The sequence below is a fragment of the Eurypyga helias genome, unplaced genomic scaffold (assembly GCF_000690775.1).
Source record: "Eurypyga helias isolate BGI_N326 unplaced genomic scaffold, ASM69077v1 scaffold506, whole genome shotgun sequence".
Lineage (NCBI taxonomy): Eukaryota > Metazoa > Chordata > Aves > Eurypygiformes > Eurypygidae > Eurypyga > Eurypyga helias.
In genome coordinates this window covers 810-28,247 of record NW_010256973.1, presented here as the reverse complement: position 1 = coordinate 28,247, position 27,438 = coordinate 810, and the positions used below count along the sequence as shown (strand labels likewise).

Below are 27,438 nucleotides of genomic sequence, written 5' to 3'. Positions count from 1 at the left end.
CCTTCATTTATGGTGAAAAATATCTGTTTACTTCTTATCTTCTGTAAATATCATGCCAATTTTTTACCCCTCCTCTTTCCTCCTCCCTTTGTATCTCCTCCCCTGTGATAGAATCAATTGCATAAGTGGACATTATATAAAGAAAATTTATACTGGAGTTCCCAGTTCACCCACCTTAGTCACCATGGGGCTAAGAGTTGCCAGCCTTTTAATGCTCTGGCTGGCTCTCTCCTATGCATATGAAATAAGAAAAGGTAAGCTCTAGAAATTAAATGGTAGCAGATTGCTTTCTGGAAAAGAGGGAGAGAATTAAAATACCATTGCAGAAATAGAAGCAAGCAGTGCATTTAAATAATGCATCGGAATTTAAAGGTGCCTTCAATGTCTGTCTGTCTTTTAAATACTGACTACATGGCTCAGCCAACATAGGTAGATACTGCTTTCTTTGGAGAAATTAGTACCTATATTTACTGCATTAATCTCTAGTTTGGTGCGCTTGGAAAATATTTTCAGTGTCACTATTCTTTCCAGGACATTAATGTCTTTCAGGACATTAATAATTCTTCTTTAAAAGCTCTAATTTTCTCTATTTGTTAGCAACTTTGTTTGAAATGTTGAAATGGAGCTCTCATAGTGAAAATCCATATTTTTGGAGGAATGGGTGATAATTTTGTGCAGTGGTCAGGTTTGGGGTATTGGTCTTGGCCTGTTGGGTTTTTTTTGTTTTGTTTTTTCCCCCCCCTGGTTATTTTCTGACCTATCTTCTGAAACATTTGTATTCTGTAGTAACAGAAATCACTACTTCTGTTAGAATTATAGAATCATATGATTCTGTGAATCAAGGGACTTGTTCTGTTAGGAAAAGAAGAAATTCTTTTAAAACTCCTGTTGTGCACAAGTCCCTTCATAACATTTAACCTATTTGCTTTCTGAAGTGGGAGTGGTAGTTCCTTGGTTTCCTAACTCTGTTTCCTTTCTAGCACATGTTACATCAGGGAAGAAAATAGCTCTTAGAAATATTTATTATTGCTGAAAATAATACTGTGATTCAGAATAAATTCGTATCTTTGGCAAAACAGCTCCACTGCAATGATGCACCAACTTGTTAGTGGTCAGGTTAAGTTTTCCCACCTCACACAGACAAGTTACTTCACCTCTGTGAGGATTAGAAGATATACCCAGGTCTCAGCAATATTTGTTCATGTCTTATTTTCCACTGGAGATTCACATGTCTTCTGCTTAATAGGCAGATACTTGACCAGGCTTGAGATCTGTGGAATCACTCTGCACATAAGTGCAAGTGGTTTCAACTGTAAAATGCAACACGTAGCTTTTCTTGGTGCTAGCTTATTCGTTTAATTATTTAATGCCTATTTCTTTTTCATCACTTAACAGGAAGGACAAGAAACCATGGCCACTATGTCTGCAGCACTTGGGGAAACAACCATTTCAAAACTTTTGATGGAGACATCTATCAATTCCCTGGCGTTTGCGAGTATAATTTTGCTTCAGACTGCCGGGAGTCTTACAAGGAGTTCTCTGTCCACATTCAGCGTGCTCTGGACAGCAATAACCATCCTAAGATCCAGTACATTCTGATAACAATCAAGGACTTGGCTGTGTATCTTAGACCAAAACTGGCTGTGGTGGATGGGCGGGTGTAAGTTCCTTTAATATAATAGTATTTCAGAGAAATATGCTGGGAATGAAAAACCGGGATTGATTCTTTACACAGCAGTCTGTATACCATTAAGGTAACTGCTACAAGCCTTTCCTCGACTGAAACAAAGCCCATGGAAATCCAGCATAAAAAGTCAGAATAAAGAATGCTGTCACCACCTGCTTGTGCTTTTTGAATTCCCTCTTGAGGAAGAAGATAATTGCAAAGGAACATTCATACTCTCAGAAATGGTTGTCAGATCTTTTGGTAAAGAAAATCTTCCATTTATGATGTTACTTACTTCATTTAAGTAAATTATTAGCAAGTGTTTGAATATCTTCCGTTAATAACACAATGATAATGGATTTTCCTTTATTATGTTGAGGACATCTGACATTTTGCCTTTTTTTCTTAAAGAACCTGTACTCTCAAGGGAGATTTCCCTCTGAAATTGCTTTGCCTTTTAAAGGCAATGAGTTATTGCATGAAGTGTTAGAGAGGATTTTACATCTCATTAAAAAAAGGCATCCTGTGCAACTAGGTTCAGGTACACCAAGACTGCTTTCTCTATTCCTTAGGGTATTTGGCTTATTACAGGCATTCATGACACTGCTTATGTTTCCGTACTAATGCAAAGTCTCCAATTTTCTTCCTAGTGTGAGGACGCCTTACTACAGCTCTGGAATGCTCATTGAGATCAATGACATTTACACCAAGGTTTATGCCAAATTAGGCCTCATTCTGATATGGAATCAGGAAGATGCACTGATGGTATGTATGATGCAAGTCTTTTTTTAATTGGTATTTCTTGACTCAGACAGACTACTGTATACTGAACATAAGTCGAATCTCACAAACTGAACAGAGCTAGGTTATTAGGGTGACATCCATCTGACACTCGTACCTTAATTTTAATAACATAAAACTCCTTTCTCTGCAGTGTGACAGAGGTAGCAGTATGGCATGAGGATGATCTTACTAGTTGCAAGAAAAAGAGAAGGAGCTTTCTGAGAAATAGCTAATGTTTTTGCTATAACATCCCCACAATCTAATCTGCATTTTCCTTCATTTTTCTTTTAAAGGACATAATTGAATTTCCTGATTTATAGCAAGACTTAAGTTTTATCCCACAAGGGGCAAAAGGGAGAGAAGAAGTCCTGTGATTTTAGAAATGCTTTCCTCTTCATCTTTATCACCATGGTGGTTACTGCCGTTATTGAAATACTGGAGCTTCAGTCACTTTGTTTTCTGTGTTACTTTTTTGCATCTAACTGTACATTTATTACCTGTATTAAAAATTAATTTTCAAAAGCTACTTCTCTGGGAGTTTTGGGTTCACCGTCATTTCTGTCATTTAGCAACTTCTCTTTTGATTTAAACATGTTTTCTTTGGAATGTCTTCATGCTCTAGATAATTGTTTTGGTGTGGTTTTTTTTTTTTTTCTTCTTCTTTTCATTACTTAGGTGGAGCTGGACAGCAAATTTAATAACCATACATGTGGTCTCTGTGGGGATTACAATGGAATTCCAATCTACAATGAGTTTATCAATGGAGGTTAGTCATCCTACTATATTGACAGTTATCACTGAAGATAGGTTGATAAACACTATGCACAGGAGCATCACAGGAGAGCACATTTCACCTGAGAGAATTCTGTGACTGCCCAAGAATAAACATCATGTTCTAGTGTTGCATTCCTGTTCTAAAGTTATTTTATTCCAGTTTCACCTTGTTTTCACCTTGTTCTTTTCTCTACTGGCTTTCTTTTCTGGTTACCATTTTACATTTTGAAGCACATTTAGACATTGTAGACATATTTCAAAGCAGTGACCTCTGTCTGACAGGTGTATTTGACACCATGGTAACTATTTTTCTTAATCAGTGGAGTCACATGAATCGGATATTCCTTGTTGTCAATTTTTGGGCTCAGCAAGTCCTCTTTGTAATTTTTCCTCATAGATACAAGCTACAATTCAATTACGTATGGGAATTTACAGAAGATCAACAAACCCAATGCCAAATGTGAAGATCCTGATGAAACTCAGGCTATTCCAAGCTGTAATAGGCATGTGAGTATTCCTGGTGGTGAACTTCACATGGAGACATCCTTGTGTTATGAAGAGTTAGTGTGTGAGGAGCTGGGAAGACTTTGTCCCTTCCAGGGAAAATGGTTTCTTCTTCCCTTCTTAAATAACTTGCTGTTCAGAAGACAACAGTTTTGGACAAGTTAGGAAGTTTCTAGAAGCTCAGTTGCTTACAAATCTCTTTAATATTATTACTCTCCCTTAGCGTGATGAGTGTGAGAGGTTGCTGACTTCCTTTGCATTTGCTGATTGTTGGTTACGTCTTAATCTGGAAATGTACATCCAAGCCTGCATGCAGGACAAGTGTGCATGTGATGGAAATGAAGATTCCTTCTGCCTCTGTAGCACCATCTCTGAGTATTCTCGACAGTGTTCACATGCGGGTGGCCGGCCGGGTGAATGGAGGACGCAGTACTTTTGCCGTAAGCAGCTATTTAAATTCTACAAAGCAACAAACATCTAATGGATGTAGCACTGTGAAACATTTAAATTCATTCCTTCTTTACAGAACTATAGGTATCTGTTATAAATTTCATACCAGTAGTGCAATAATCTATGCACTATGTTCTTCCTGGTTTTTTTCTTCTATTACTTTTGTTATTAAGAAATATTTTTTCAGCAAGTAGAAAGCCTGTTCCCATTAAAAAAGTGGGGTCTGATGGTGCAGATGACTGCAATAATTTGGTCTGTTTGAGATCAAAAGAAGAAAATATAAAAACAGAGAAAGCAGTTCAGAAACAGACAAACATGCTTTGCCAGATGGAGGCTGGCTTGGACACCTCTGACTTGAGGAGAGTAGGAGATATGATCTGTGGTTTCTAGACTGGTGGTGTCTTTCTGATTCTTTCAGCCAAGACCTGTCCTGATACCATGGTCTATAGAGAAAGCAGCTCACCCTGCATGGATACTTGCTCACAATTGGAGACCAGCAGCCTTTGTGAGGAACACTACATGGATGGTTGTTTCTGCCCTGAAGGCAAGTGTTATTCTAGCTATTGTATATGGAACAAAACCAGGAGTTCTGGCAAAGGAGGTCATATATAATTTGACTACATGTAATATTTTAGCTCTTAAAAATTAGTACTGGTACTCATTATTTGCCCTCTGGGGAAAATAATTCTAAGGTTTTTAAAGGAGGAGGTCATAACTGACTAGGTAATCAATGGTTTTATATTTCAATCATATTAACACAATGACAGGTAATAAATCTCAACAAATGGACTTCTGCTAATATATAGAAAATCATGGGGCTTTGTTTAATAATTGTGAGACAATCACATCATTTGTCCAGAGAGTGATAATAATGGGCAGTGAGTGCAACTCTCAGATGTACTGTCAAGCTTTGGAAAAAAGTCTACAATGATAATCTACAGAGTATGCCAGAAGGATTGAAAAATCTCAACATATAAAATTCTGAGATTTTTCTTGAATACTTACATTAAACTTTTCATCACTGTATAATATATATATTCATGGATACTTGGGTTTTCAAAGCTGGATAAAAATGTTTTCCGTGCATCTTATATTGCAAAACGTATTCTTCACAGTTTTGATAATCTGCCTCTGCTTTCTGTGTCTAGTTGAGAGCATGCCTCCTCTGAGTTTCTCCTTTGTGAAAATTGCTTATTTCAGAAAGAGCTGGAATAGTTTACTGTTGTGCTTTACAGGAACTGTGTATGATGACATTATGGAAAAAGGCTGCATACCTGCTAGCCAGTGCCACTGCAAACTCCATGGAAAGAAGTATTCACCTGGGGAAAGCATCACCAATGAATGTGAAGAATGGTAATGTTCATGGTTGTTATACACCTTTCTTTGAATGATTGTAAATAGATCTGCATTTTTCAATCTTCCACTTTGTCATGGAGAATTCCTGAAAACGTTCTGAACTTAACATTTATGTTGCACATCTACACAACCAATTATCTGAAAAGTTTCTCATGTCTGTGGTATGTGGAAGAGGGGAAATCTAAAGGAAATGATCAAAAATACAGTTTTAAAACATCTGGGGATATGGTGCTGTTTGCTAGGTGTACAGATGCTTTCAGTGCTCTCAGCTCCTGTAATATCTGCAACCATTGTTTTAATTATTTTTCTGTTTATAGCACCTGTAGTTCAGGCAGATGGACGTGCAAAGATTTACCCTGTCCAGGCAGATGTTCAGTGGTAGGAGGTTCCCATATTACCACCTTTGATGGGAAGAAATACACCTTCCATGGGAACTGTTACTATGTGTTGGCCAAGGTACTGTGTACTGTAGGGCTTTTCTCTTGCAGTCTAAATACAGGTGGCTATGCGCTGATATGCAGCAGCTATGAATTGTTGATTTATTCTGGGAAAGAGAAATGCTAAAAATTGTACTGGAAAATTCAGGATGGGCTGTAATAGCCCTAGGGGGGAGATGGGCACCTACTACAATGGGTGGTTAACTTAGTCAGATAGTAACTATGTGTGCTGTCATCCAATGGAGTCCTTCATGCGTAAGAAATCAAAAGATCACTCCCGCTGCCTGGATAGGTAGACTGCAAAAATTGGCAGTTCTCAGGATTAGAAACTCTCAGCCAGATCTGTAAGAGCTTTTTTTGTGTCTGAGTGTCAAAGTCATCTAGGGAAAGGAGTTAGGCAGCTATTTCATTCATTTGTCCCTAAAATATCTGGTGTGTGTTCTTCTAGATAATGACAAAGATCTTCTTGAGTTAGAAACTATATCACTGAATTTGTTTGAAAGACAGTTCAGCTTCTGGAGCCAGTGCTGAAGTGGTGTTCTTAATAGCTAAGTTCTGTAGAAATTGTTGTAATGGATGACTTGAGGTTTTCTTTTGGAAATCATCTTGCGAGATTTTTGATTTGACTAATGGACATCTATTTCCTTGTGATTGTAGGGTACTGTAAATGACAGTCATGCTCTCCTGGCAGAGCTGGCTCCCTGTGGCTCCACAGACAGGCAGACCTGTTTGAAGACTGTTGTGCTGTTAGTAGATCACAAAAAAAATGTAAGTGTTCTGTGGGTTCTGCTAGATATATTGAAAATTAGCATATTTCCTCTACTTTGGAGCAATAACTAATTCTTCTGGAGTCGCTACTGTGAATAAATAAGGCACCTCAGACAGTCTTAAAAACAGCTCAGGCTTCTGCCTCAAGAACTCAAAGTGGACCTAAACTGAGTGAAAGATTCAAATAAGCTGACATTTTCACTCTTACCTTTTCTCCTCTGTGCTATATGATTATTCTCACTGTATTCCAGGCTGGGTGAAATTAAGAGTACCATTATTCCTCCCCTCACAATATTTTGCTTTATTCAGATATAATTTTATAGGTTTAATTATTTTTTTTTCAGAAGGGATTCCATCTTTTAATGTTTATATAATCCAACCTTATTAAATATTTATATTTTTATTCACTTTAGTATTCTGTTTGGTTATGGGGATATCTAGACTATATTTATACATAATTTTCCATACTTGTACACATAATTTTGCTCCTGTGTTTCTGGTCTTCAATGTCCTTGCCAGCATAACTAGAACAAAACCAAACCAAATCAGAAACACATCAATTTATGTTTCTGCTTGTACAGAGTAGCATTGTATGAGGAAGTTTAACAAACAGCTTTTTTACCATGCCAGAATCATACTAAACTATTGTGCTGAAAGTGTGGCACATGCTATTATAGGGAATAGGAACTTGCTAGAGAACCTGAAGGCCCAATATTTTCTTTTACTTGCTGAAACCAAGGCGCTCAGTACGAACGAGCTTTGCATTTTGTTACTACTATAAATTTTTGTAAGCAGGTGTAAGTGAAACATTGAACAGCAAAATGAAACCGTACTTGTATCTTACAGGTCTGCTGCCACATTCAATTTTCAGAATGATTCTTCCTTTCAAAGATTTAAAATTCTAGTCAAACACTAAATATACAAAATCTCTCTCTCTTTTTTTTTTTTTTTTTAATTAGTTCCTTTTCCTCTCAGTACCTGGAACCTCATTGTTTCTCTTTGCTATTATACAGGTGGTGGTTTTCAGATCAGATGGCAGTGTGTTACTGAATGAGATGACAGTGAATGTGCCTCATGTGTCAGGTAAGGGACGTAGCCTTGTGTGTGATGTGTTACACACCTCACTTCTCAGGTGGGCAGCAGAGGGGGAGGTGCTGATCTCCTCTTTCTGATTATCAGCGATAGGAAAGGGGAAAACGGTATGAAGCTGCATCAGGGGAAGTTCAAACTGAACATTAGAAAAAAGTTCTTCACAGAAAGGGTGGTCAGAAACCTGAACAGTCTCCCAAGGGAAGTGGTCATGGCACCAAGCCTGTCAGAATTCAAGGAGTGTCTGGATGTTGGTGTTAATCATATGGTTTAATTTCAGGTAGTCCTGAGGAGCAGGGAGTTGAATACAATGATCTTTACAGGTCCTTTCCAACTCATTATATTCTATAAGTCTATGTTTCTAATTAGGAAGTCTGGTTCCTCCACTACGCTGACTCTGTATGTCAGTTTTATTTATTTTTCTGTAATGGCTTGATTAACTTACATATAAGCATCTAATACTTTACTGTTAGAAGTATTTAGCTACGTATGGGCTTGTAGAGATATGACTATTACATATTGTATGCAACAGTGCTGGGATAATGCTTTCTCAGAAAACCTCTTGGTCTTTGGGTTGCTCAGTATTAATGAGTTAGCACTGAAGCTGTAATACAGAAAATCTGAATTTGGTTCTGATCCCAGGGATGAGTCATTATAGGTAGTCAAATTAGTGGGGACCAGCATTGTATCTAGCTAGCCAGTGATTTTTAGAGTAAAAAAAAGCTTATTTTGATCCTGATCTCAGAGTTTTCATGGCAGGTGATACCTTTGAATCTAATAAGAAGTGTTTGTTTTGGCAAACCATGTGTGTGTTTACAGATTTGTTTTTCATGTTTTGTTTTTCAGCCAGCTTCTCAGTATTCAAGCCATCTTCCTACTACCTTGTTGTACAAACTTCTTTTGGGCTCCATCTGCAGATCCAGTTGCTTCCAGTCATGCAGCTTTTTATGATAGTGGATCAATCTGTTCAAGGAAAACTTCAAGGCAAGTGTCTGTTTAAATGGGAAGCAAAGTGATGTTTTTCCTACTACAGATGAAGTCATGTATTCTTTATGTGAATGATAATTTGTGCTACTTACTGATTGAAGAGGAGGAAATTGAAAGCAGAAACCAAAACATTGGAAGAGAATTGACTCAAGAAAACTAGAAATGCATTTTTATTTTTCATATTAAGGTGATGTTACAATTCCAGTGCCAATACATGAATGTTTCTTAGAATATTCCTTATTTGCATTCAGTTCAATTTTAAACTATCCACACACCCCCAGGCTTTTGGTGCATTTTGCAGTTTTAATATAATCAGAAAGCACAAAAAATACAGGTTAAGGTGGTGATCTCCTGAGGCAGAGATACCTTCATGAAGACTCTTCTTCTCAAGAAGTTACATTTTTTAAACAGGGCTCCAAAATCTTCAGGATTTACAGTATGCATTCATATTGGGGTAGAATAATCAGCTGTATGAGCTTCTGTTTCTAATGTTTGTGATCAGTTATCCCTTTCCCTGTGATATTTTAGAATGAGAATGAGTAATAATTAGGTAAAATGTTTACCTTCATTTTACGTTCTTTTTTCAATAGGTCTTTGTGGAAATTTTAATGGAATGGAAGGTGATGACTTTAGAACAACCAGTGGGCTGGTAGAAGCTACAGGATCTGCCTTTGCTAACACATGGAAAGCTCAGTCCACCTGTCCAGACCAGGTAGAAAAGCTGGAAGACCCCTGCAGTCTCAGCATTGAAAGTGGTAAGCACACTAATAAGTCAGATGGTTGACTTCTGCCAGAATGAACAGCATTTGCTGTATATTACTGCAACGGGTGTTTCAGAGTTGTAGTGTGGTATTAAAGTTTTTTTAGAAGAATGTCAAATTAATAATTAATTTCTGCAAATATGTATGCACACAAGCACTGACTTCCCATCAAACTGAAGTGACGGATCAGGGGGTGCTTGTAGAGGAATCCTGAGCTGGAAGATAGGCAAGCAAGGATATTAATTTATATTATCTGTAAAGGCATCTTGTATTTCCTGATATTATCTATCCCTGTGCTTAACTTATTTTTATGGTCCCCAAATGGAAAAGGCTGTCACAATTTCATGTGGATGAGTTGCAACAGTCAGATATGATTTTTGATTTTATGATTGTGTCTACTACTAAAAAAGCGAATCAGAGAATGGAAATATATGTACAGTGGTTGCATGTAGTTTCTCCACTCCCCAAAGTGCACACGTTTCTCTCATATATATTGTTGCATTGCCTTTATTCATACAACACAACTAGACATGGCACAAGGAAGATAAGTGAATGCAATTAATATAATGATATAATTTCATTTTTCTCCTCTTTTGCAGCGAATTATGCTGAGCATTGGTGTTCTCTCTTGACAAACTCAAAGGGTCCTTTTGCAAGATGTCACTCCACCATTGATCCTTCAGAATACTATAAGGTATTCTAATCTTGCAATCTTTAGTACTGCTTTGTTTCAGACAGATGACAGTAGAAATTTATTATTGTTGAAACATTTGAGATATTACAAAGTAGCTTGCCCGTAAGAGCTGGTGAACTGTTAGCAGTGATTAACTAAGGCAGCATAATATACGTCCGAAGTATCTCCTGTGATGAGATTCTTGTGGAGTGCTGCTGAAGAAAAAGGTAAATTTGTTCTGGTTTCTGATGTTTTGTATTTAATGTACATTTTTATTGGATTGGATATTTGAACTGGAAAGAAGATTCAAGAGATGCAGGTGTTCACAGGAAGTTTAACTCTACCCTTACACATCAGTTGCTAATAAGTCAGGAAAAATAAAAAGGTAAACATCTATTAAGTTTTCTGTACTTGTTGGAATGTAACATCAAATAATTTTCATGCCAGAATCTCCATGGTTTCTTTTTCCTCTGTGCTCATCACTGTTGAGCAGTAATGGGGGCTTACCTGAATAAAAAAAGGTTGAAGTCTTTGCTCATACCTGGAACTCTGTCTGAACTCAAATTTTGTGAAGATCTTCATAGATCTGGCTAATATTTTATCTTCATGATTTTTAATTTCTAGGGATATATGCTATGCTAAGTTGTAATTGAGAAAGAATGATATCAAAATCCCTTAAGAAAGGTGTTGTTAGGAGGCTGGCTACTTTAAAAAAGTTCAAGAGGCTTGTCTTAGGTTAGGATAAGGATCTGAACATTTTAACTGTGTATGAAATGAAGCTGTACTTTCAATCTCTGGTAATTGTCCATTCCTTTTATTGTTACCTGGTTGTAGCAATTAATAAAAGCATCAGAAAAAGGACACAGGATATTTCATAGCAACTGAATTGCAATTGCCTATTGGTTTCCTGTGGGCTAACTGACCTTTTCATTCTTTTTTCAGAAATGTAAATATGACACCTGCCTCTGCGAAGACAATGAAGAATGCTTGTGTGCTGCCTTGTCCTCTTACTCAAGAGCCTGTGCTTTCAAAGGGATCATACTGGGAGGCTGGAGAAAAAGTGTCTGCAGTAAGTAGTGGAACTGTGATCCCCGTGGAATTAATTGGCCACCAGAAATAAGCAGGTTTTCTCTAAATTTGGTTATCAGTGATCTCAGTGTTAAAGTATTTGAAGTATCTTAGAAATGTCTAATTGACTTAAAAGAGACAATGCTGATAATGTTTACTTATTCATGTTCTGGTCTTTAGCCATCATTTGTTCATGACATATTTAAAAGTAGAAAGCAGTATTTTTCACTTTCACCTTTTTCTCCAGTTTAAAAAATAATTCTGTTTCTATCTTTGACTAATGGAATCCTAGCTATCATGGCTTTTACATTGTCTTTGCTTATCAGTGTCCCTGTTTATCACTATGTTTGTTTTCCATCAACAGTACAGTGTTGTTAAGACTAGGAGTTTATTATATTGTGCTCTCTCTCTGATGATCAGTATGGTGATATCATACCCATAACAAATATGGGTATGAAAGTAAAGACTATCAGTAGCAGTTAAAAAGAAGTCTTCAACTGGTAAACAAAGTTAGGCTAGCATTACTTGTAACTTATGATATTTTTGTACTTTAATAAAATCTAGGAGTATTTTTACTATTACATGCTGCATAGACAAAGAAACCAAAATGGAAATGTCAAGGTTAAATTGTCCATCCTGCATCCCTTATTTATCAGTTTGTTTATTTTCCCTTTAGCTAGTGAAGTGTCTGCCTGCCCAGGAAATCAAATCTTCCTTTACAATCTTACAACGTGCCAGCAAACCTGTCGATCCCTTACTGATGGTGAAAAGCATTGCTTGCAAGACTTTGCTCCTATGGATGGCTGTGGCTGCCCATATAATACGTACTTGGATAACCAGGATGCCTGTGTGCCCATCTCCAAGTGCCAGTGTTATTACAAGGGATCATACCTGGAACCAGGGGAATATGTCACAAAAGATGGAGAACGTTGGTATGTTTTATTGTGGCTTCTTGTTCTTGGGGGTGAAATCCTTTTTTTCTTATTAGGTGTAAGCTGCTTAGCTTTTTTGGGTGCTTTAGTGAACGTTTGTAATATGTTTATCACTATCCTCATGCTGAGGGAAGCATCATCCCGTCGCAATGTAATTTATTAATAATTGAGAGATGCAGCTTTGCTTGGACATGTGAGTATTCACAGATAAATGTTAGTCTGAAGCTGTGTTGTTCATAAGGCCTTGTTGAGCATAGGGCTAGAAGGAAGATAAACGGCCAGCTATAATGTTACGCTGGTGTTTCCTTTCCTGTCAGAGACAGATTTCCTTGTGTTCCACCGGAGGAGGATCCATTTGATATGTATTTACTCTAGCATAGGCTTTTGAAAGCAACTTTCATGATTTTGGTTTCTTTTATCATGAACTGACAGCTGTTTGCTGCATGAATCATCAGTGCAAACGGTGAATTGCTTGCTTCTCTCATCTGGCAGATGGAGCATAAAGACTGACAAATTCGCAGCTTAAGAGTTGAATAGGCACGAAAATATCCTGTGACTCCAAATGAAGGCCTTGATTTATATTATCATTATTATCTGTGTCCTGAGCCATCGAACAGCATATTATTAAAGATTAATAGAAAAACCGTCATTCCTTAAAACATAACCTTTTTGTGCATTATACCTAAAATCTTGCTACATTTGTTCTCCAAGTGAAAATTCTTCAACACTTCAACAGAGTTCGCTGTGAAATATCAATAGAAATTGTGCAGGACGTCTCTAGTAAATGTTCTCAAATTTATATAAACAACTCCTTAGGTTTAAATTGAAGACACTGAACTTACTTTTTAAAAAAATTCTACTTACTTCACTTCTTTTCTAGTGTTTGCCGAAATGCAAAGGTCCAGTGTACTTCAGTGACAATAAGAATGAAAAGTAAGTGGCATTCTATTAAGTAAAAGAAAATAAAAACCATAACCCAACCTCCAAACTCATACCTACAGTTTTCAGTTGAATTCTCCACTTATTTGTTTTTTATTTTTGTGAAACCTTTATGCATTTTCACTTTCTTCTGTCTTCACAAAGCCTTTTTCTTTTTTTATAAGGATAGACATACACTGAAATTTCTGCCTTAGTAACTTCCACCTTTCGCACACATTTATTTTGCCTTCTCTTGATTCATCTAAGCCAATAATGTACCTTTCAGGTGTAACAGAATGTTCTTCTAACAAGACATACTTTGACTGCAATGCATCCCCAGACTGGACTTCGCAAACGCCTGTACAACTCAGCTGTCATAGTCCTCAAACTGATTATGTATGCATTCAATTTTTCTCCATGTCATGTTTCCTTTATTCCATGTTTTAAATGACACTGTGCAACACAGAAAATGCAGTTATAATAACAGTTTATTTCTCTCTGTTTTAGCTTCCTTTCTTTTCTCCCAATGATATTACTGTGTTGCTAATTTAATGATGATTCCCCTTACGATTTTCCTCCCCCTTTTTCTTTTTACTGTGTCTTCAGCAGAGTCATATCTCCCAAGTGAAATATGATTTTGTTCTTAGATAATCCAAAAGAGAAGAAAAACATTAGAAACATAGAAAGAAAGACCTTATAAAACTAATCAGTATTAGGCTGTTTGGTTGTAAATGCAATTTTTACTCGAGTGCTTATGAAGAAGTTGAGGAAAAATACAGTGCTTTTTCATGAAGTAACAATTTCTCCTTATATTCTTTAGTACCAGGCAGAGTGTGTCTCAGGCTGTGTGTGTCCTGAAGGTCTATTTGATGATGGGAAAGGGGGCTGCGTTGAGAAGAAGGACTGCCCATGCACTCATAACAACCAGTGGTATTCTCCTGGACAGAAGATAACAGTGGACTGCAACACCTGGTAAGTTATCATTTTGTACTCTATTAATTTACTGCATAGAATATATTCTAGACATGTCTAGGCTTATGTACTACAGTGGCTATGACAGCTGCAAGTATAAAACTTTATTTTCAGAGATACTTTTTGCTATCTGAGGAAATACGGATTGTTCTGAAAATATTAGGATAGTAGCTACATCTATTGTTAGTAGGCATCTCTTATTGGAAAGTGCACTCATTTTTAAAATATAAATGCTGCCAGATCTAAAAAATGTAGCTGGCCAAAGTTAAAAATCATGTTACAGGTTTAAAAATCATGTTGTAGGATTAAAACCAGGCTAAACTACTGAAGTTGAGACTTGAGGCACTCCGTAACACTGAAATGGGTATTGTGCACATTATCTTGTATCAGGTAGCTGCTTGGTTTGTTCTGCAGTTTTCCAAACATCACACTCTTGGTGAGATCTGAAAATTCAACTTTTCTGTTCTCTTGCAGTACCTGCCAAAAAGGGGTCTGGAGCTGCACTGAATATGTTTGCTATGGGACTTGCACGATATATGGAAGTGGCCATTATATCACCTTTGATGATAAATTCTATGACTTTGATGGGAGGTGTGAATATGTGGCTACTCAGGTAATGTTCATCAGGAGGGCTGAAATGGCATCCGGTTGCCCTGAAGATCTACTTTCCTCTTTGGTTTTGTGATTCCTCATTTCCTGCCATCACTGTTCCTGAGGTGTTTGCAGGTTCTGCCAAGATAAATTCTGTATTTTCAGTGCAGGCAAGCTGTGTAAATGTGGGGTGTTTTTTCTGATACAGTGGTCATAACAGGACTATCTTACAGTGAGAGTTAACAGCTCATTATCAGTTGTGAATTAAATCTAAATTCTAAGTTTAGAAAACAGAGATATTTATATTTAAAGATATATATTCCTCATTTTGTGTTATTGACCCACTTGTTTCCCAGGTTTTGCCACACATGGAGACTGTGTTAACCGTTTATATGTATGCAGAGATGTATGTGTATGTATTTGTGTGTCTGTAAAAAGTATATGTATGTAGGATTTCACACATGAAGCGGCAATAATGATTTATGCATTGTGGAGATTTAAATTATTGTAATTATTAGGAGATTGAACTAAAAAATAAATATTCTACCTCATTTTCTTATGCTCATATTTTCCTTTTTCAATAGGATTTTTGTGGTGACAAAAATTCCAGCGGCTCGTTCAGTGTCATCACAGAGAATGTCCCTTGTGGAACTACTGGAGTCACCTGCTCAAAGGCTATTAAAATTTTTCTAGGGGTGAGTAGTGATACTCATTATATGTCAGTATTCAAGTATTTCAAAAAAAGTAATGCTCCCAAGCCACGTCCCTAAAGCAGCTATAACAATTAAAGTTTAGGGATTCAATCAAATATATCTGTAAAGGTGTAGATGCTCAGGTACTGAAACCTCTCTCAAGCAAAGGTGCAACTCCACTTTCTGTCATCTTGGAAAGTCATCCCAGGCTTTGAGCTATTGGTTTCAGAATGAGTTGTAATGTTACAGGTGTCTAATATTTTATCTCATCATAAAAGTAAGTTTTATAAAATTTCTCTTCTTATCTTTCAGAAAACTGAACTGAAATTGGAGGACAAAGAATATAAAGAACTTCAGAGAGATATTGGTGATGATGTGCATTATTGGAATAGGACAGTAGGCCTCTACCTTGTTATTGAGGCTAGCAATGGAGTGATGCTTATCTGGGATAAGAAGACTACTGTTTTCATCAAGCTGACCGCTGATTACAAAGTTAGGACCTGTCTGTCTTTTTCTGAAGTAGTAGTATGAATAGATAAATGAGATAAGGAAGCATAAATCTTCTTATATTCTGTCTGTGTTTAACTCCTATATATTCTGCACACTGATGATTAGTTTGCATTATTACTATCACAGCTTGTAGAGGCGCTACTGAAGTTCCTTACAGATTATATTGCAGAGGATGCATAGCATATGGCTGTAATAAAGCTAAATGTCTAAGAAATTCTAAATTTTGAATATTAATAGCCAAGCATCCAAAGTAGTTTAGGGGATGCAAACTTGGAAACCTGCATGGAATCTCAGCTTTGAGTTACAATCAAATTCTCTTTGCAATATATGGAGATTGTTCTGATTTCTGAAAATCAGCATGCTGAATACATTGGGTTGAATGAGGAAGTATGAGGTTGTATAAACAGGGACATACTGTTCCCTGAGGGGGCCGATGTACCTTAAATAACACTACCAAAAGTTCACTATTGTGGGTAAGTTGCTAAATTTGTTCTTTTAAGAAAAATGAGTACATGTCATTCTTTTTTCCATGGATGAAGAAGTGGCACTTATTATGTTAGAAGATTTTAAGAAAAACAATTTTGAGCAAAATGAAATTCCATCAGGCTTATATTAATAGCCGTGATGATAAAGAATAGAAAATAAATAAATTCTTTTCAGCTGAAAGAGGTTTAGGCATTGTTTAGTGTTATAAGTTGGATGAAGGGCCACCACAGAGGCATAGAAATACACTAGATATAATTGGTTTCAAGGAGGGAAGACATGGCATCTGAGTAGTTTGCTGGGTACACAGATGAATAAAGGTTTAGTTTCTGTAAAAAGGATTTGGAAATAAAGATGAAAATATGTCATTTACACAGAAAGTCAGTTGTCCTTCTTAATACCAATGTTTTGCTCTTACTGTACTAGACTCTGTTTCTCACTTCCATAGTATATTTAAAAGCTGTGGATATGCTAATTTTCTTTTCCAGGGCAAAGTGTGTGGTCTGTGTGGCAATTTTGATGACAAGTCTAACAATGACTTTACAACAAGGAGTGGGTTGCAGGAGACTAATGCTCTGAAGTTTGGGAATTCCTGGAAACAGTCTTCCACATGCCCAGATGTCACAGAAGAAATTAAGCCCTGTGATATGAAACCACATCGGAAATCCTGGGCAGAGAAAGAATGCTACATCATCCGGAGCGATGTCTTTGGAATTTGTCACTCCAAGGTTTGTAGAGAGCAGTAGGTGATGGGACAGCACAGACCATTTCTGTAACTGCAGAAGCAGAGAGATCATTGGAAATGAATGAAGAGATGGGTAAATAGTGATCTTCAATTGAACTTCAGTACAGCTATAGGTGTCAACATATGTCAGCTGGCCTTAGTCAACATAGTTTATTTGTGGTAATGGGACTGTGTCAGTAGTGGTGCCAGCCCCTGCTGTTCAAGTTTCATCACATTTTCACTCCTACTGCTGTGCAAGCTAGTTTCAGAATCTAGCCTGAATGGGTCGGTTGAGAGACTGTTGATACTGTAAGTTCTGAAAGGCCTTGTGATCACCAGATTCTCCTAACCAAAATGCATACTGTGGCTGTTGAAGAGACCACTGCTCCTTGTAATATTCAACCCACAGAAGGGATCTTCTTGGAAACCACTGACATCGTGCAGTTCAGACAGGCTTAGCTGCTAGTACCGTGCCTCTAAATTGTCATAGCATGCACTGTGTCAGCCCCAGAGCTTCCAGAGCCCAGTGCACATAGAGCACTCCTCCCTGTTTCTTGTCTCTTTCCTGAAGTGTGCTAATATCAACAAGTCTGTTCTTAACTCACAGTGGAAATGTCACAAAGAACTACCAATTTAATTAACTTAATATGTGTGTCTATGTTGATTCCTTCAGCCTATAAAATCCAGCCTAAGCTTCTCCTCTTGCAGTCCCAAGCAAAAAAGTGGAGATGTTTTGCTAATGTGTCATTGGATAAACTCCAAAAACTGGCAAGCACAGAATTCTCTGCTTCATATTTGCTGTGAAGTGCAGCCTTTCTGATATCACCACTTGGTTGACAAAGCTTGTGGGAAGATAAGGCTTCATTAGCCTCAGTCCACCTTGGTTTTGAGAGCAGTAAATGGAACCTGAAAAATGTGGGCACTGCCAAGGACTGGTATTTTTTTCAATCATAGCAAATTATGAAGGGACTATGCTACTTAAATCTATTATTATCCAAATTACATTAAGCTTCTTCAAGCTTATGATGTTTGTTTGTAATTTGGTAATTCTTAGAAACAGCCTCATTCTTGCCCAGCTCAATTCCCATATCTCAAAAGATCTCTCAAGCTTACTAATTTTAAAACTAATTTGGACGTGAACCAGGACATCATTTTTTTTCCTCAATAGGTGGACCCGATGCCTTTCTATGAAGCCTGTGTTCATGACGCCTGCTCTTGTGACAGTGGTGGAGATTGTGAGTGCTTCTGCTCTGCAGTTGCTGCATATGCTCACGAATGTACCAAGGCTGAGGCCTGTGTTTTCTGGAGAACTCCTGATATATGCCGTGAGTAACAGTTAAACGAGATTGTCTTTTTCTGGCTGCTGTCAGAAAGCCTATCAAATAAATCATTAATACTATCTCTGCAAGGTCATGCTGGCTATGCAATGCAATTTATTTTTGCAGCGCATCTGGGAACAAACAGAAATAGTGAATTTGTGTATTTCAACTCTTTTATTCAGCCTGGCTTTTCTGTCTCTTTCCCCCTTCCCATTATGTTTAAAGTCATCCTTTCATTTTGCTTGATAATTAGTAAACTTCAACTCCTGTTATCTTTCTCTTCTCTCATATTTTCAAATTATTGAAAATTTGATTTTAACAAACGTATATAGAAGTATTTCTGTGTAGGTGAACTGAATCAGTACTGACTATATTAAGCAGTGTCCATTAACGGTGCTAAGGCTCATACCAGTAAATCATAAAATAATATTGAAATTAATATTTCCCCAAAAAGTACTACAAAAAATTTCTGAGATTCTAAGTGGCAGAATTGGTTTTTTAAGTGAAAAATTCATTCTAATTCAGGATTAAGGATAGTTGTAGTTTTTAAGCGTGAGAATTAGTGAAACAGAAGTCATAAGTTTCAGTCAGCTTTGATATATAATTTTATAAAAGCTCCTTCCTCTGCCCATAGTCATCTAAGCTGAATTCTGTTTTAAGTTGCATCCATAGTGTCTCACATCCAGCTCTTGTCCTGCTGGGAATGTCTCTCAGCCCATGTGATACAGCAAAATAGAACGATTTTTAATATACTGCAAGAGTTTTTAGGAGGAGTTTGGTAGTAGCTGGGGAAGAAAAAGGCTCTTGGAAATCTACCCTTACTTTTACATTAAAATCTACACTAATTTTTAAAATTATTTTGTGTTTTGAATCAAACATTTTCATCCTGGGGCTTGAGTGTTTAATATGAAAATCTTGGGCCCCAGAGTTTTGACCCCAAATTTTGATGTACCCTATGTTTAAGTGTAGTAGTAAGTCCAGATCCTATACCTCAAGTGAAATTTTGCTGGCTTAACACGAAGATTCTTTTAGCAATGTTCCTTTAAAAACCTGATCAGAGCTGCATTCTGGCAACCATTTTTTTAATCAACTTTTCTTTTTTTCTCATCAGCGATATTTTGTGACTACTACAACCCTCGTAATGAGTGTGAATGGCACTATGAGCCTTGTGGCAGTAATATCACAACGTGCAGGATGATTAATAATGTCAGCACCAACTTTTCAGTGCCGTACCTGGAAGGTAATAAAATCCTTGCCATTTTTGTATTTTATTTCATATAACTTTGCGCAGGTATCATTTAATGAATACAGAATAGTCAGTCAGCTAGACAAGATGTTCCTAAATCTGTTATGTTGAATTTTACTTCAGTCTTACACAAAGGTTTCCTATTATGTAATTTATTTTTTATTAACATCAGTGGGTGATAACTACATTGCTCCCAGCCATAAAATTGGGTTTCTGCTTGGATGATACCCTGAACCATGCAAGATTATTACACCATTGTTATTTGCATCCCATCCTAAGAGCATTTTGAGAGAAAGAAAAACTTTTACATGGCAAAGCAGCAAGTTACTGATATTTGGGCATTTTTAACCTTATTCTTTATGCATCAGGTCCATCTTTGTTTTATTGCATTACTATGTAGCCTCCTATTTTTAAAATGGAAAAATATCTTTGATATCAGACACACTGGTGCTGCTATATGTTGGATTCTTAACAGATCCCAGAAAGTGTTGTCAGAGGGCTACTGGGGGCTACTTCCATTTTCAGTATATTTCATTTGTGTTTGGTTTTGGTTTTTTTTTTTTTTTTAGGCTTTAAGACTAAAAAGTGCGTCTAAAACAGGTTATTGTGCATTTCATCGCACTTAGAGGATGCACAAGCCATTTAAATCCCATTGAACCCCTCAAAGTATGTAGAGACATGATATTAGTAGGTGAATGTCCTTGTGCTTGATAACTGAAAATAAATTCCATGTTAAGGGACTGCAATGATCCAAGAATGTGACTGTCTTTACAAATACCTTGTTTTACCACATAATAAAGTTGGAGAAAACATCCATGTTTATGGCCACACAAAACCTAACCAAAATATTTTTAAAAACCCAACCAAACAAAACGCTCCGTTAACCCTATGTATTGAAATAGATTGTCTTAGGTTATTAGAAAGATTTTAAAAGTGTCAGAAGGCAGATTATTATATATCCAATTATCTTTCAAAATTATTTTTGGTTTCTATCTTCAGTGGAAAAATAAAGCACACTTTGTTTTGTTAATACATCTTTACTACAGGCTGGCAGTGTGAAGTGACTTTTGAGTACTGGTTAATTACATGGTCATTCAGTTTGTAGGCTATGTAGAACTCCAGTACAGGATAGAGGACTTTACGTATTTAAGAATTGGATTTTATAAGAGTTTATTTAGAAGCAGGACACAATAATTTTTAAAAAGTGTATTTACATGAAAAATGCAGTGAGGATTGACAGACAATCCCTTGCAGGTGGAGTTTGGGTGACTGGCCAAGGGTACAGAAAAATGCAGATAATTTATTTGTTTGGGGTGGAGATATCTGGTCTATTAAAGCCACATAAACAAGGTCTAGTGTTCCAATAAATGTAGTGAAAAACCTGTTAGTTAATGAATCTACTTCCATATTCTTCACAAAAGTATTACTGATATTATGATCACATTTCAATATCTGTAGGAAAAATTGGGATGTTTCTTTGTCTTAAAATTACTGGCTGCCCATAGAAATTAATATAAATTAGGGGTTTCTCCAAGATCTTCAACTAGGAAAAAGCAACTTCCCTAGTTCTCATGACTAAAGTAATTTAATCCTTCTCACCCCAGTATTATTAGTCTTTTGGAAAGGCAAATGGTCCAACGATGAATTTGAATTGGAAAATTTTTATTTCTTTCACTATGCTTGATTCAGTGAGAATCATTTACCTTCAGAAAGTATCCTATCATTCAGTTAATGCTTTATAATTTTTATTCTTCCTGTATACTGTTCTACTTGTCATCAACAGGTTGCTACCCCAGATGCCCTAAGGATAAACCTATTTATAATGAAGAGACAAAAGAATGTGTGCCTGAAGATCAATGTTGGTGTTACATTAATGGAACTCATGTTCCCCCTGGGAGTGAAATACCCACAGATAAGAACTGTACAAAATGGTATATAAAAAATGCAAAAGCATTTGCAGTAATTCAGGAAATAATTTATGTATGCTGAGCACCTCATTTACTTTACTGGGCCTTGGGAAAATAGACATGCAACTTCAACTGAAGAACCAGTATATTCTAGCATTTAAGTATACAAATAAGAGGAAAAATGCCGTTTATTCCAATTGAGATGTAGAATCAAAAAATGCAGTCCTTGCAAAATATATAGATTCTAAACTTTCCATTCATAATTTCCCAAACTCATAAAAATCCACATTTCAGATTGATTGTGTTGTTACAAGAAGTGTATTAGCAAATTCATTAAATATGCTCTTCAACGTGTCATAAATTATGTAATGGCATGAAAGCTGGCAGTGTTTCTAGAACAACCTTTTCATTCTTATGGCTCTTTGGAAAGAGATGGGCAACTCTGCCTTGAATTCTCACTTAAAACTGGGATCTAAAAATCACTGTAATCTGATTTATCTGTACTAAACTTGAAAGAGATAATTGAGTCCTAACTGCTCATTCCTCAAATCTTACTAATAGTGGTAACATCTATGACTCCACATGATGATAGGAGACAAAAAAACCCCTGATCCAGCTATAAATTCACCACTTTGAAAAACAGTTGTTAATATTGCAGTATTGCAACTTGCAACAGAAAGCCGTTCAGTACAGTTTTAAGATATTGTACTTGGAATATGAAGGTGATGACTTAGTTTGAATGAAATGTTAATAGGCAATATCAGAAGATATTAAACCCAGAAAAATATCCAGTAGTATGAATGAAGATCAAATGACAAATGTCTATGTTTCTGTGTTCCTGGCTTTGCTAGAAGGTGCCATAAAACATCTGCAAGATTTTAATTTTTGAAAATTTTCTTTTAGTGTCTGTGGCCCCTCAGGATCCATACAGTGTACACCAATCCCAGGTAAAAAATGTTTGGGTTTTTCTACAAATAAAAAGAAAAAAAAATGCATAGAACTACTATGTCTATCCCTACAAAAGACTTGGTACTGATTTGCAACCAGTACCATTTCCAGTGCAAGTGAAAGTTGTGGCCAAAGAAAATTGGGCAGCACTTTAGTTGAAGCTTGCTGTTAGTACTTTGTATTCAACCCTTTCTCTCATGTGCCTTTATTCTTTCTCCCCATGTCCCATATCCAAACTAACGGATTACACTGCAAGGTTTTGTGCTCCCAGAACATGTAGCATTATATAAAAGTGTCAGATAGTAAACTGCAGTTGTTATTTCTCTCCGAACATTTTAAAACCTGATTTGTAAGTCTGGTCTTCCAAGTGTTTTATGAAGGACTTTATTAAATATGTTTTAATGTTCCTGTAAAGATAAATTAGTGCAATGTATTTGATCTAAGCTCTAGGTATAGCTCTGAAAGGAGCATGCATGACTCATGTAAATGCTTATTTGTCCATAACGATTTTGCCTTTGTCTCTTAACTGGTAGTAGAAAAAATGCTTTTTCTTGCAGGGTGTCCTTGTATTATCAATGGAACGAGTTATGAAGTGGGTGAAATTGTAGGACAAATACAGGATGGCAGCATATGTATAACATACATTTGTGCAGAAAATGGATCTGTAGTTACTGAAACTACATATCCTTGTCCAACACCTACTTCACCTACAACCATTTCAACCCCCTTTCCTGTCGTTACTCTTACCACCACAGGTAAACCTTCAAGAAGGATGCACATTTAAAAATTATTTTATTTAAGGAAAATGCTTTAAAGATAGAATGTACAAGTATATGGGCTTATAGTTGACACAGCTAGAGTGATACTTAATAATAGTTTTATCACACTACACTAAAACAGATTTTTAGTACTTGGAGTTGATTTATTTTCATGGAAGAAATTTTAACTATAAATTCTACAGGGTGCCTTCCTCATTCTGAAAAACATGTTAGCATCTCAATATCCTGCTGAGGGTAGTAGAAATTGTTTCAGTAGTCTCAGCAAAAAAGTATAATTAGGACATTTAAAACTATGATTATATTTGTTTCCTAAAGCTTGCAGATGATGGAGTAATCTCTTTTTTTTTCTATTTCAGTTATCACTACAAGCTCTTCAGTAGCTACAAGTAAGTTTGAAATAGAAAACTAAATTGTTAAAATATGTCAAAGGAACATGTAAAAGTACAGTAAATTAAACAGATTAATGATTAATAGCCATTAACAGATGGCCATTACAGAATATTATATTTAAACAAAAAAAAAATTTTTTTAAAAAAATGCAAAAATGTGAGAAGTATAGAGAGAAGGAAGTCCTTTTACAGGCTTCAGCTTGGTGATTTTATTTTGATGTGAAACTTCTTGTTGAAAAACCTGATAATACAGAACCAGTTTTAGAACTCTTTTCTCTTCAAAAAATGACGAGTTGCAATGTCCTTAGCAGAATAGAACACAAAATTAATCTTCTCATATTGTTCTCTGTAAGCTCAGATGCTTGAATTTCTGTCTTTTCTTGCAGCACCATGCTTTGGATTAATCTGTAATTGGACTGAGTGGTTTGATGTGAGTAAACCTGAAGAAGATGGTGGTGACTATGAAACCTATGAGGCAATAAGAAAAGAACATGGAGACAAAATATGTGAAGCTCCTGAAAATATTGAATGCAGGGCTAAAAATAATCCTGATGTGAGCTTAGAGGAACTTGGCCAGAAAGTAGAATGTAATGTTACATATGGACTAATCTGTAAAAATGAGGAGCAAGATCCAACTCTGGGGCCACTTTGCTTTAATTATGAAATCAGTGTAAGCTGTTGTCAGTGGCATGAAATTCCTTGTGAGACTACAAGTACACCGAGTCCAGCATCAACTACAACTTTGATCACCACCAGCACAACAGTATCCAGCACCACTCCAACCAGGAAACCAACAACAATTACCACCACACCCATACCCACCCCAACAATCACAAGTGGATTCACACCAACTACCACCACCACAATATCCCCTCCAGGTATTTAGCAGACCTACTCTCTGCTCTTTCTTTGCCATAGGAGAAATAAAGGGCTATCATCTGGCAGGGTCTTACATACTGGTATTGGAGCTCTATACTTCTGCTGGAAAGAAGATTCCCAGAAGGTTCCATTGTGTGAAATTAGGCAAGGCCTTGATTTAGAGTAATATATTTTAGGCATTGTCTGGGTGGGGCTGTGCATAATTCCTTCCCTTTCTCCTCCTGCTTTCACTCTGTCAGTGCTAAAGTTTTCCTCTGGTTATAGATCTAGGAAGGAAGGATTCCCCTGCAAGGCTTTTGGGAAATATTTCATTCTGCAGGCTGCTACTTGCTGTGAACTGTGTTTTTTGGCTGCTGAGATCCACTAATACTCTGTAAACATTTTCTTCAAATGACATTGCACCACAGGGAAATCACATGACAATCAGACAGAAACATATCCTGTGCATACCTCATTCCCAGACCACTGCCTTCCTTCTTAGTTCTTACTCCATGAGATGGTGAGGTGTTTGAAGTAATAAGGCAGAGGTAGAAAGCCTCACAGATCCTTACTCCTCCTCATGTCTTACCTATTGGTAGGTATTTTTAATGTAGTGAGAAGCACATTTCAGAATGATTCATAGTCTCTTTGCAAGGAAAGGATTATAATGACTCTGTCAAGACACTGACTTGGAACCAGTCTGCTGTTGGGGGTCAGAAATTAAGGCCTAGTGATAAAAGTATTTACTGTGGTAAGACTGGGCTGACCAGTATGGGTTTCTGGCAGCTTGCTAACAGGGAACTTCAGCAGAGTGCATATTGTGCATGTTGCACAACATGTTTCTGATTCTTGGTTCAATTCGTTTGGTTATTGGGAATATTAGGGGTTTTTTCATCCTTGTGCCTCTGCTCAGCTTAGACAGAAAATGAACTGACAGAAAGTCTTTCTTTTGCTGCTGTTCGAACTTGTGTTTCAGCCGGAGAGAATGTGCTCTGTGGGACCCGTGGTGTGCAGTGGGAGTGGGGCTTGGTAGTTTCTGGTGCTGTTTGGACACAACTGTGCAGATTTTCTTCCCTTTCCTCTCTTGTGTTGGCTCCATGGCCATTGCTGCCACTCACCTGCAGATCTGGCTGTAGGAATCTTTGAAGCTTTATCCCATTGGGGTTTGGAGAAAGGTTTCAGTCCATCGGTTGTCCCTTGCTACAAACCAAAGCCCTGGGCAGTTGGGTTCTTCCAGCTTTCTCATGAATGCTGTTCTCCAGCTTTCCATGTGCTGCTGGGAAGCAAGCTGAGGTTTTGGCAGCTGAGTGTTTCCTGTTCCTGCTTCTTCTGTGGTCATGACCCTCCCTGGTGCCTGATTTCTCCCTGGGATAGTGAGGTGGTGTGAGTGGCATGAGAAGGTGATAGAATGGTGGGAGTCCCTGCTTAGTCTTGTTCCAGCTTCTGTGTTGCCCTTACATGGGTGGTTTTTGCACATGAGAAGCCCAATAGAGCAATGTGCCCTAGCTGTGAGAGGGAGACACATGAGGCTTGGCAGTACCTGTGTCCTGACTTGGCCTTACTGTGCTTGGTAGGGGTCAGGAAAGGGAGACCTGCCCACACAAGTGAGCTTTGTTGTGGCCAGGGTTGGCTGAGTGGTGCAGCAGTGCATGAGGGGCATGATGTGTGTAGTGGACGCCCAGAGCACCACCCATTCATGTGCTTGTGCCCCGGCTTGCAGTGTCTATTCCAGCTGTTTGTAATTGATCTTGTTTTTCTCCCTCAGACTGTAGCTGCATCTGGACAGACTGGATTGATGTGAGTTACCCTGACAGTTCTGACAGAAACAGTGGTGACTATGAAACCTTTGAGAATATTCAGAAGAATGACCCCTCCTGGGACTGTGCAAAAGTTGAGAATATTTCATGCAGAGCAGAGAAATTCCCTGATATCCCCATTGAAAATTTAGGCCAGGAGGTGGAATGCAGTATTACCACAGGACTCATCTGTAACAATAGAGATCAGCACATAGGAGGTATAATGCCGATGCCGGTCTGCCTCAATTACCAGATCAGTGTCTGCTGCGTCCCTGACATACCAGGGTGTACTACAGTTACCACCACGAGCACCACGACAGCCCCTCCTTCGTCCACAACGACCACAGTGTCCCTTCCACCCATATCGATAACCACTCCCGTGCCAACGCCATCAGAGCTTCCCAGTAGCACCGCCACCACCACGGTGCCCCCCAGCAGCACTTTGGAGACAACAGCGACTGTTCCTGGCACACCAGTGCCCACCCCAGCTACTGCAAGTACGTTCCCAACACCAGTAATAATCACGAAACACCCGCTGCTTCCGACTTCAGAAGAAATAAGTAATTATCTGTCTGTGTTGTCATTTGTTGCCTTGCTGTGGGGGAAATTAAGGTTTATTGCCAGCTTAACCTCTGTCTTAATTTTTATTCTTTGAGGGAGTGGAGTGGAGGTGACATAGATTTAAAAAAAAAAATTAAAAAATCATAGAATGGTTCGGGTTAGAAGGGACCTTTGTAAAGATCATTTGGTCCAATCCCCCTGCTATGGGCAGAGACATCTTCTACTACGTCCAGTTGTTCAAGGCCCTATTCAACCTGAGCTTGAACGCTTCTGATGATTGAGCAGCCACAACTTCTCTGTTTCAGCGTCTTGCCACCTTCATGATAAAGAATTTCTTCCTTATGTCCAAACTAACTCTACTCTCTTTCAGTTTAAAGCCATTGCACCTTGTCCAGTAACTACAGGCCTTGGTAAACAGTCTCTCCCTGTCTTTCTTACAAGCCCCTATTTGTGTTGAAAGGCTGCTGTAAGGTCTCCCAGGAGCCTTCTCTTCTCCT

General features: G+C 37.6%; 1 protein-coding gene across 1 annotated transcript; it reads left to right on the top strand.

Moving 5' to 3' along the window:
- Positions 1 to 184: 184 nt before the first annotated feature.
- Positions 185 to 26,877, top strand: LOC104505494 (mucin-2-like; the record flags this gene model as incomplete). Its single annotated transcript, XM_010153820.1, has 31 exons — positions 185 to 254; positions 1,396 to 1,660; positions 2,317 to 2,431; positions 3,125 to 3,215; positions 3,621 to 3,730; positions 3,951 to 4,167; positions 4,596 to 4,721; positions 5,413 to 5,530; positions 5,851 to 5,989; positions 6,628 to 6,738; positions 7,752 to 7,821; positions 8,674 to 8,811; positions 9,405 to 9,569; positions 10,175 to 10,269; positions 11,191 to 11,321; positions 11,997 to 12,248; positions 13,129 to 13,181; positions 13,453 to 13,562; positions 13,987 to 14,138; positions 14,613 to 14,751; positions 15,314 to 15,424; positions 15,734 to 15,913; positions 16,903 to 17,142; positions 18,307 to 18,463; positions 19,569 to 19,697; positions 21,487 to 21,634; positions 22,514 to 22,557; positions 23,116 to 23,313; positions 23,694 to 23,723; positions 24,113 to 24,604; positions 26,350 to 26,877. Coding segments are annotated over exons 1-31 (4,924 nt in total), but the record flags the coding sequence as incomplete, so codon positions are not given.
- Positions 26,878 to 27,438: the final 561 nt, after the last annotated feature.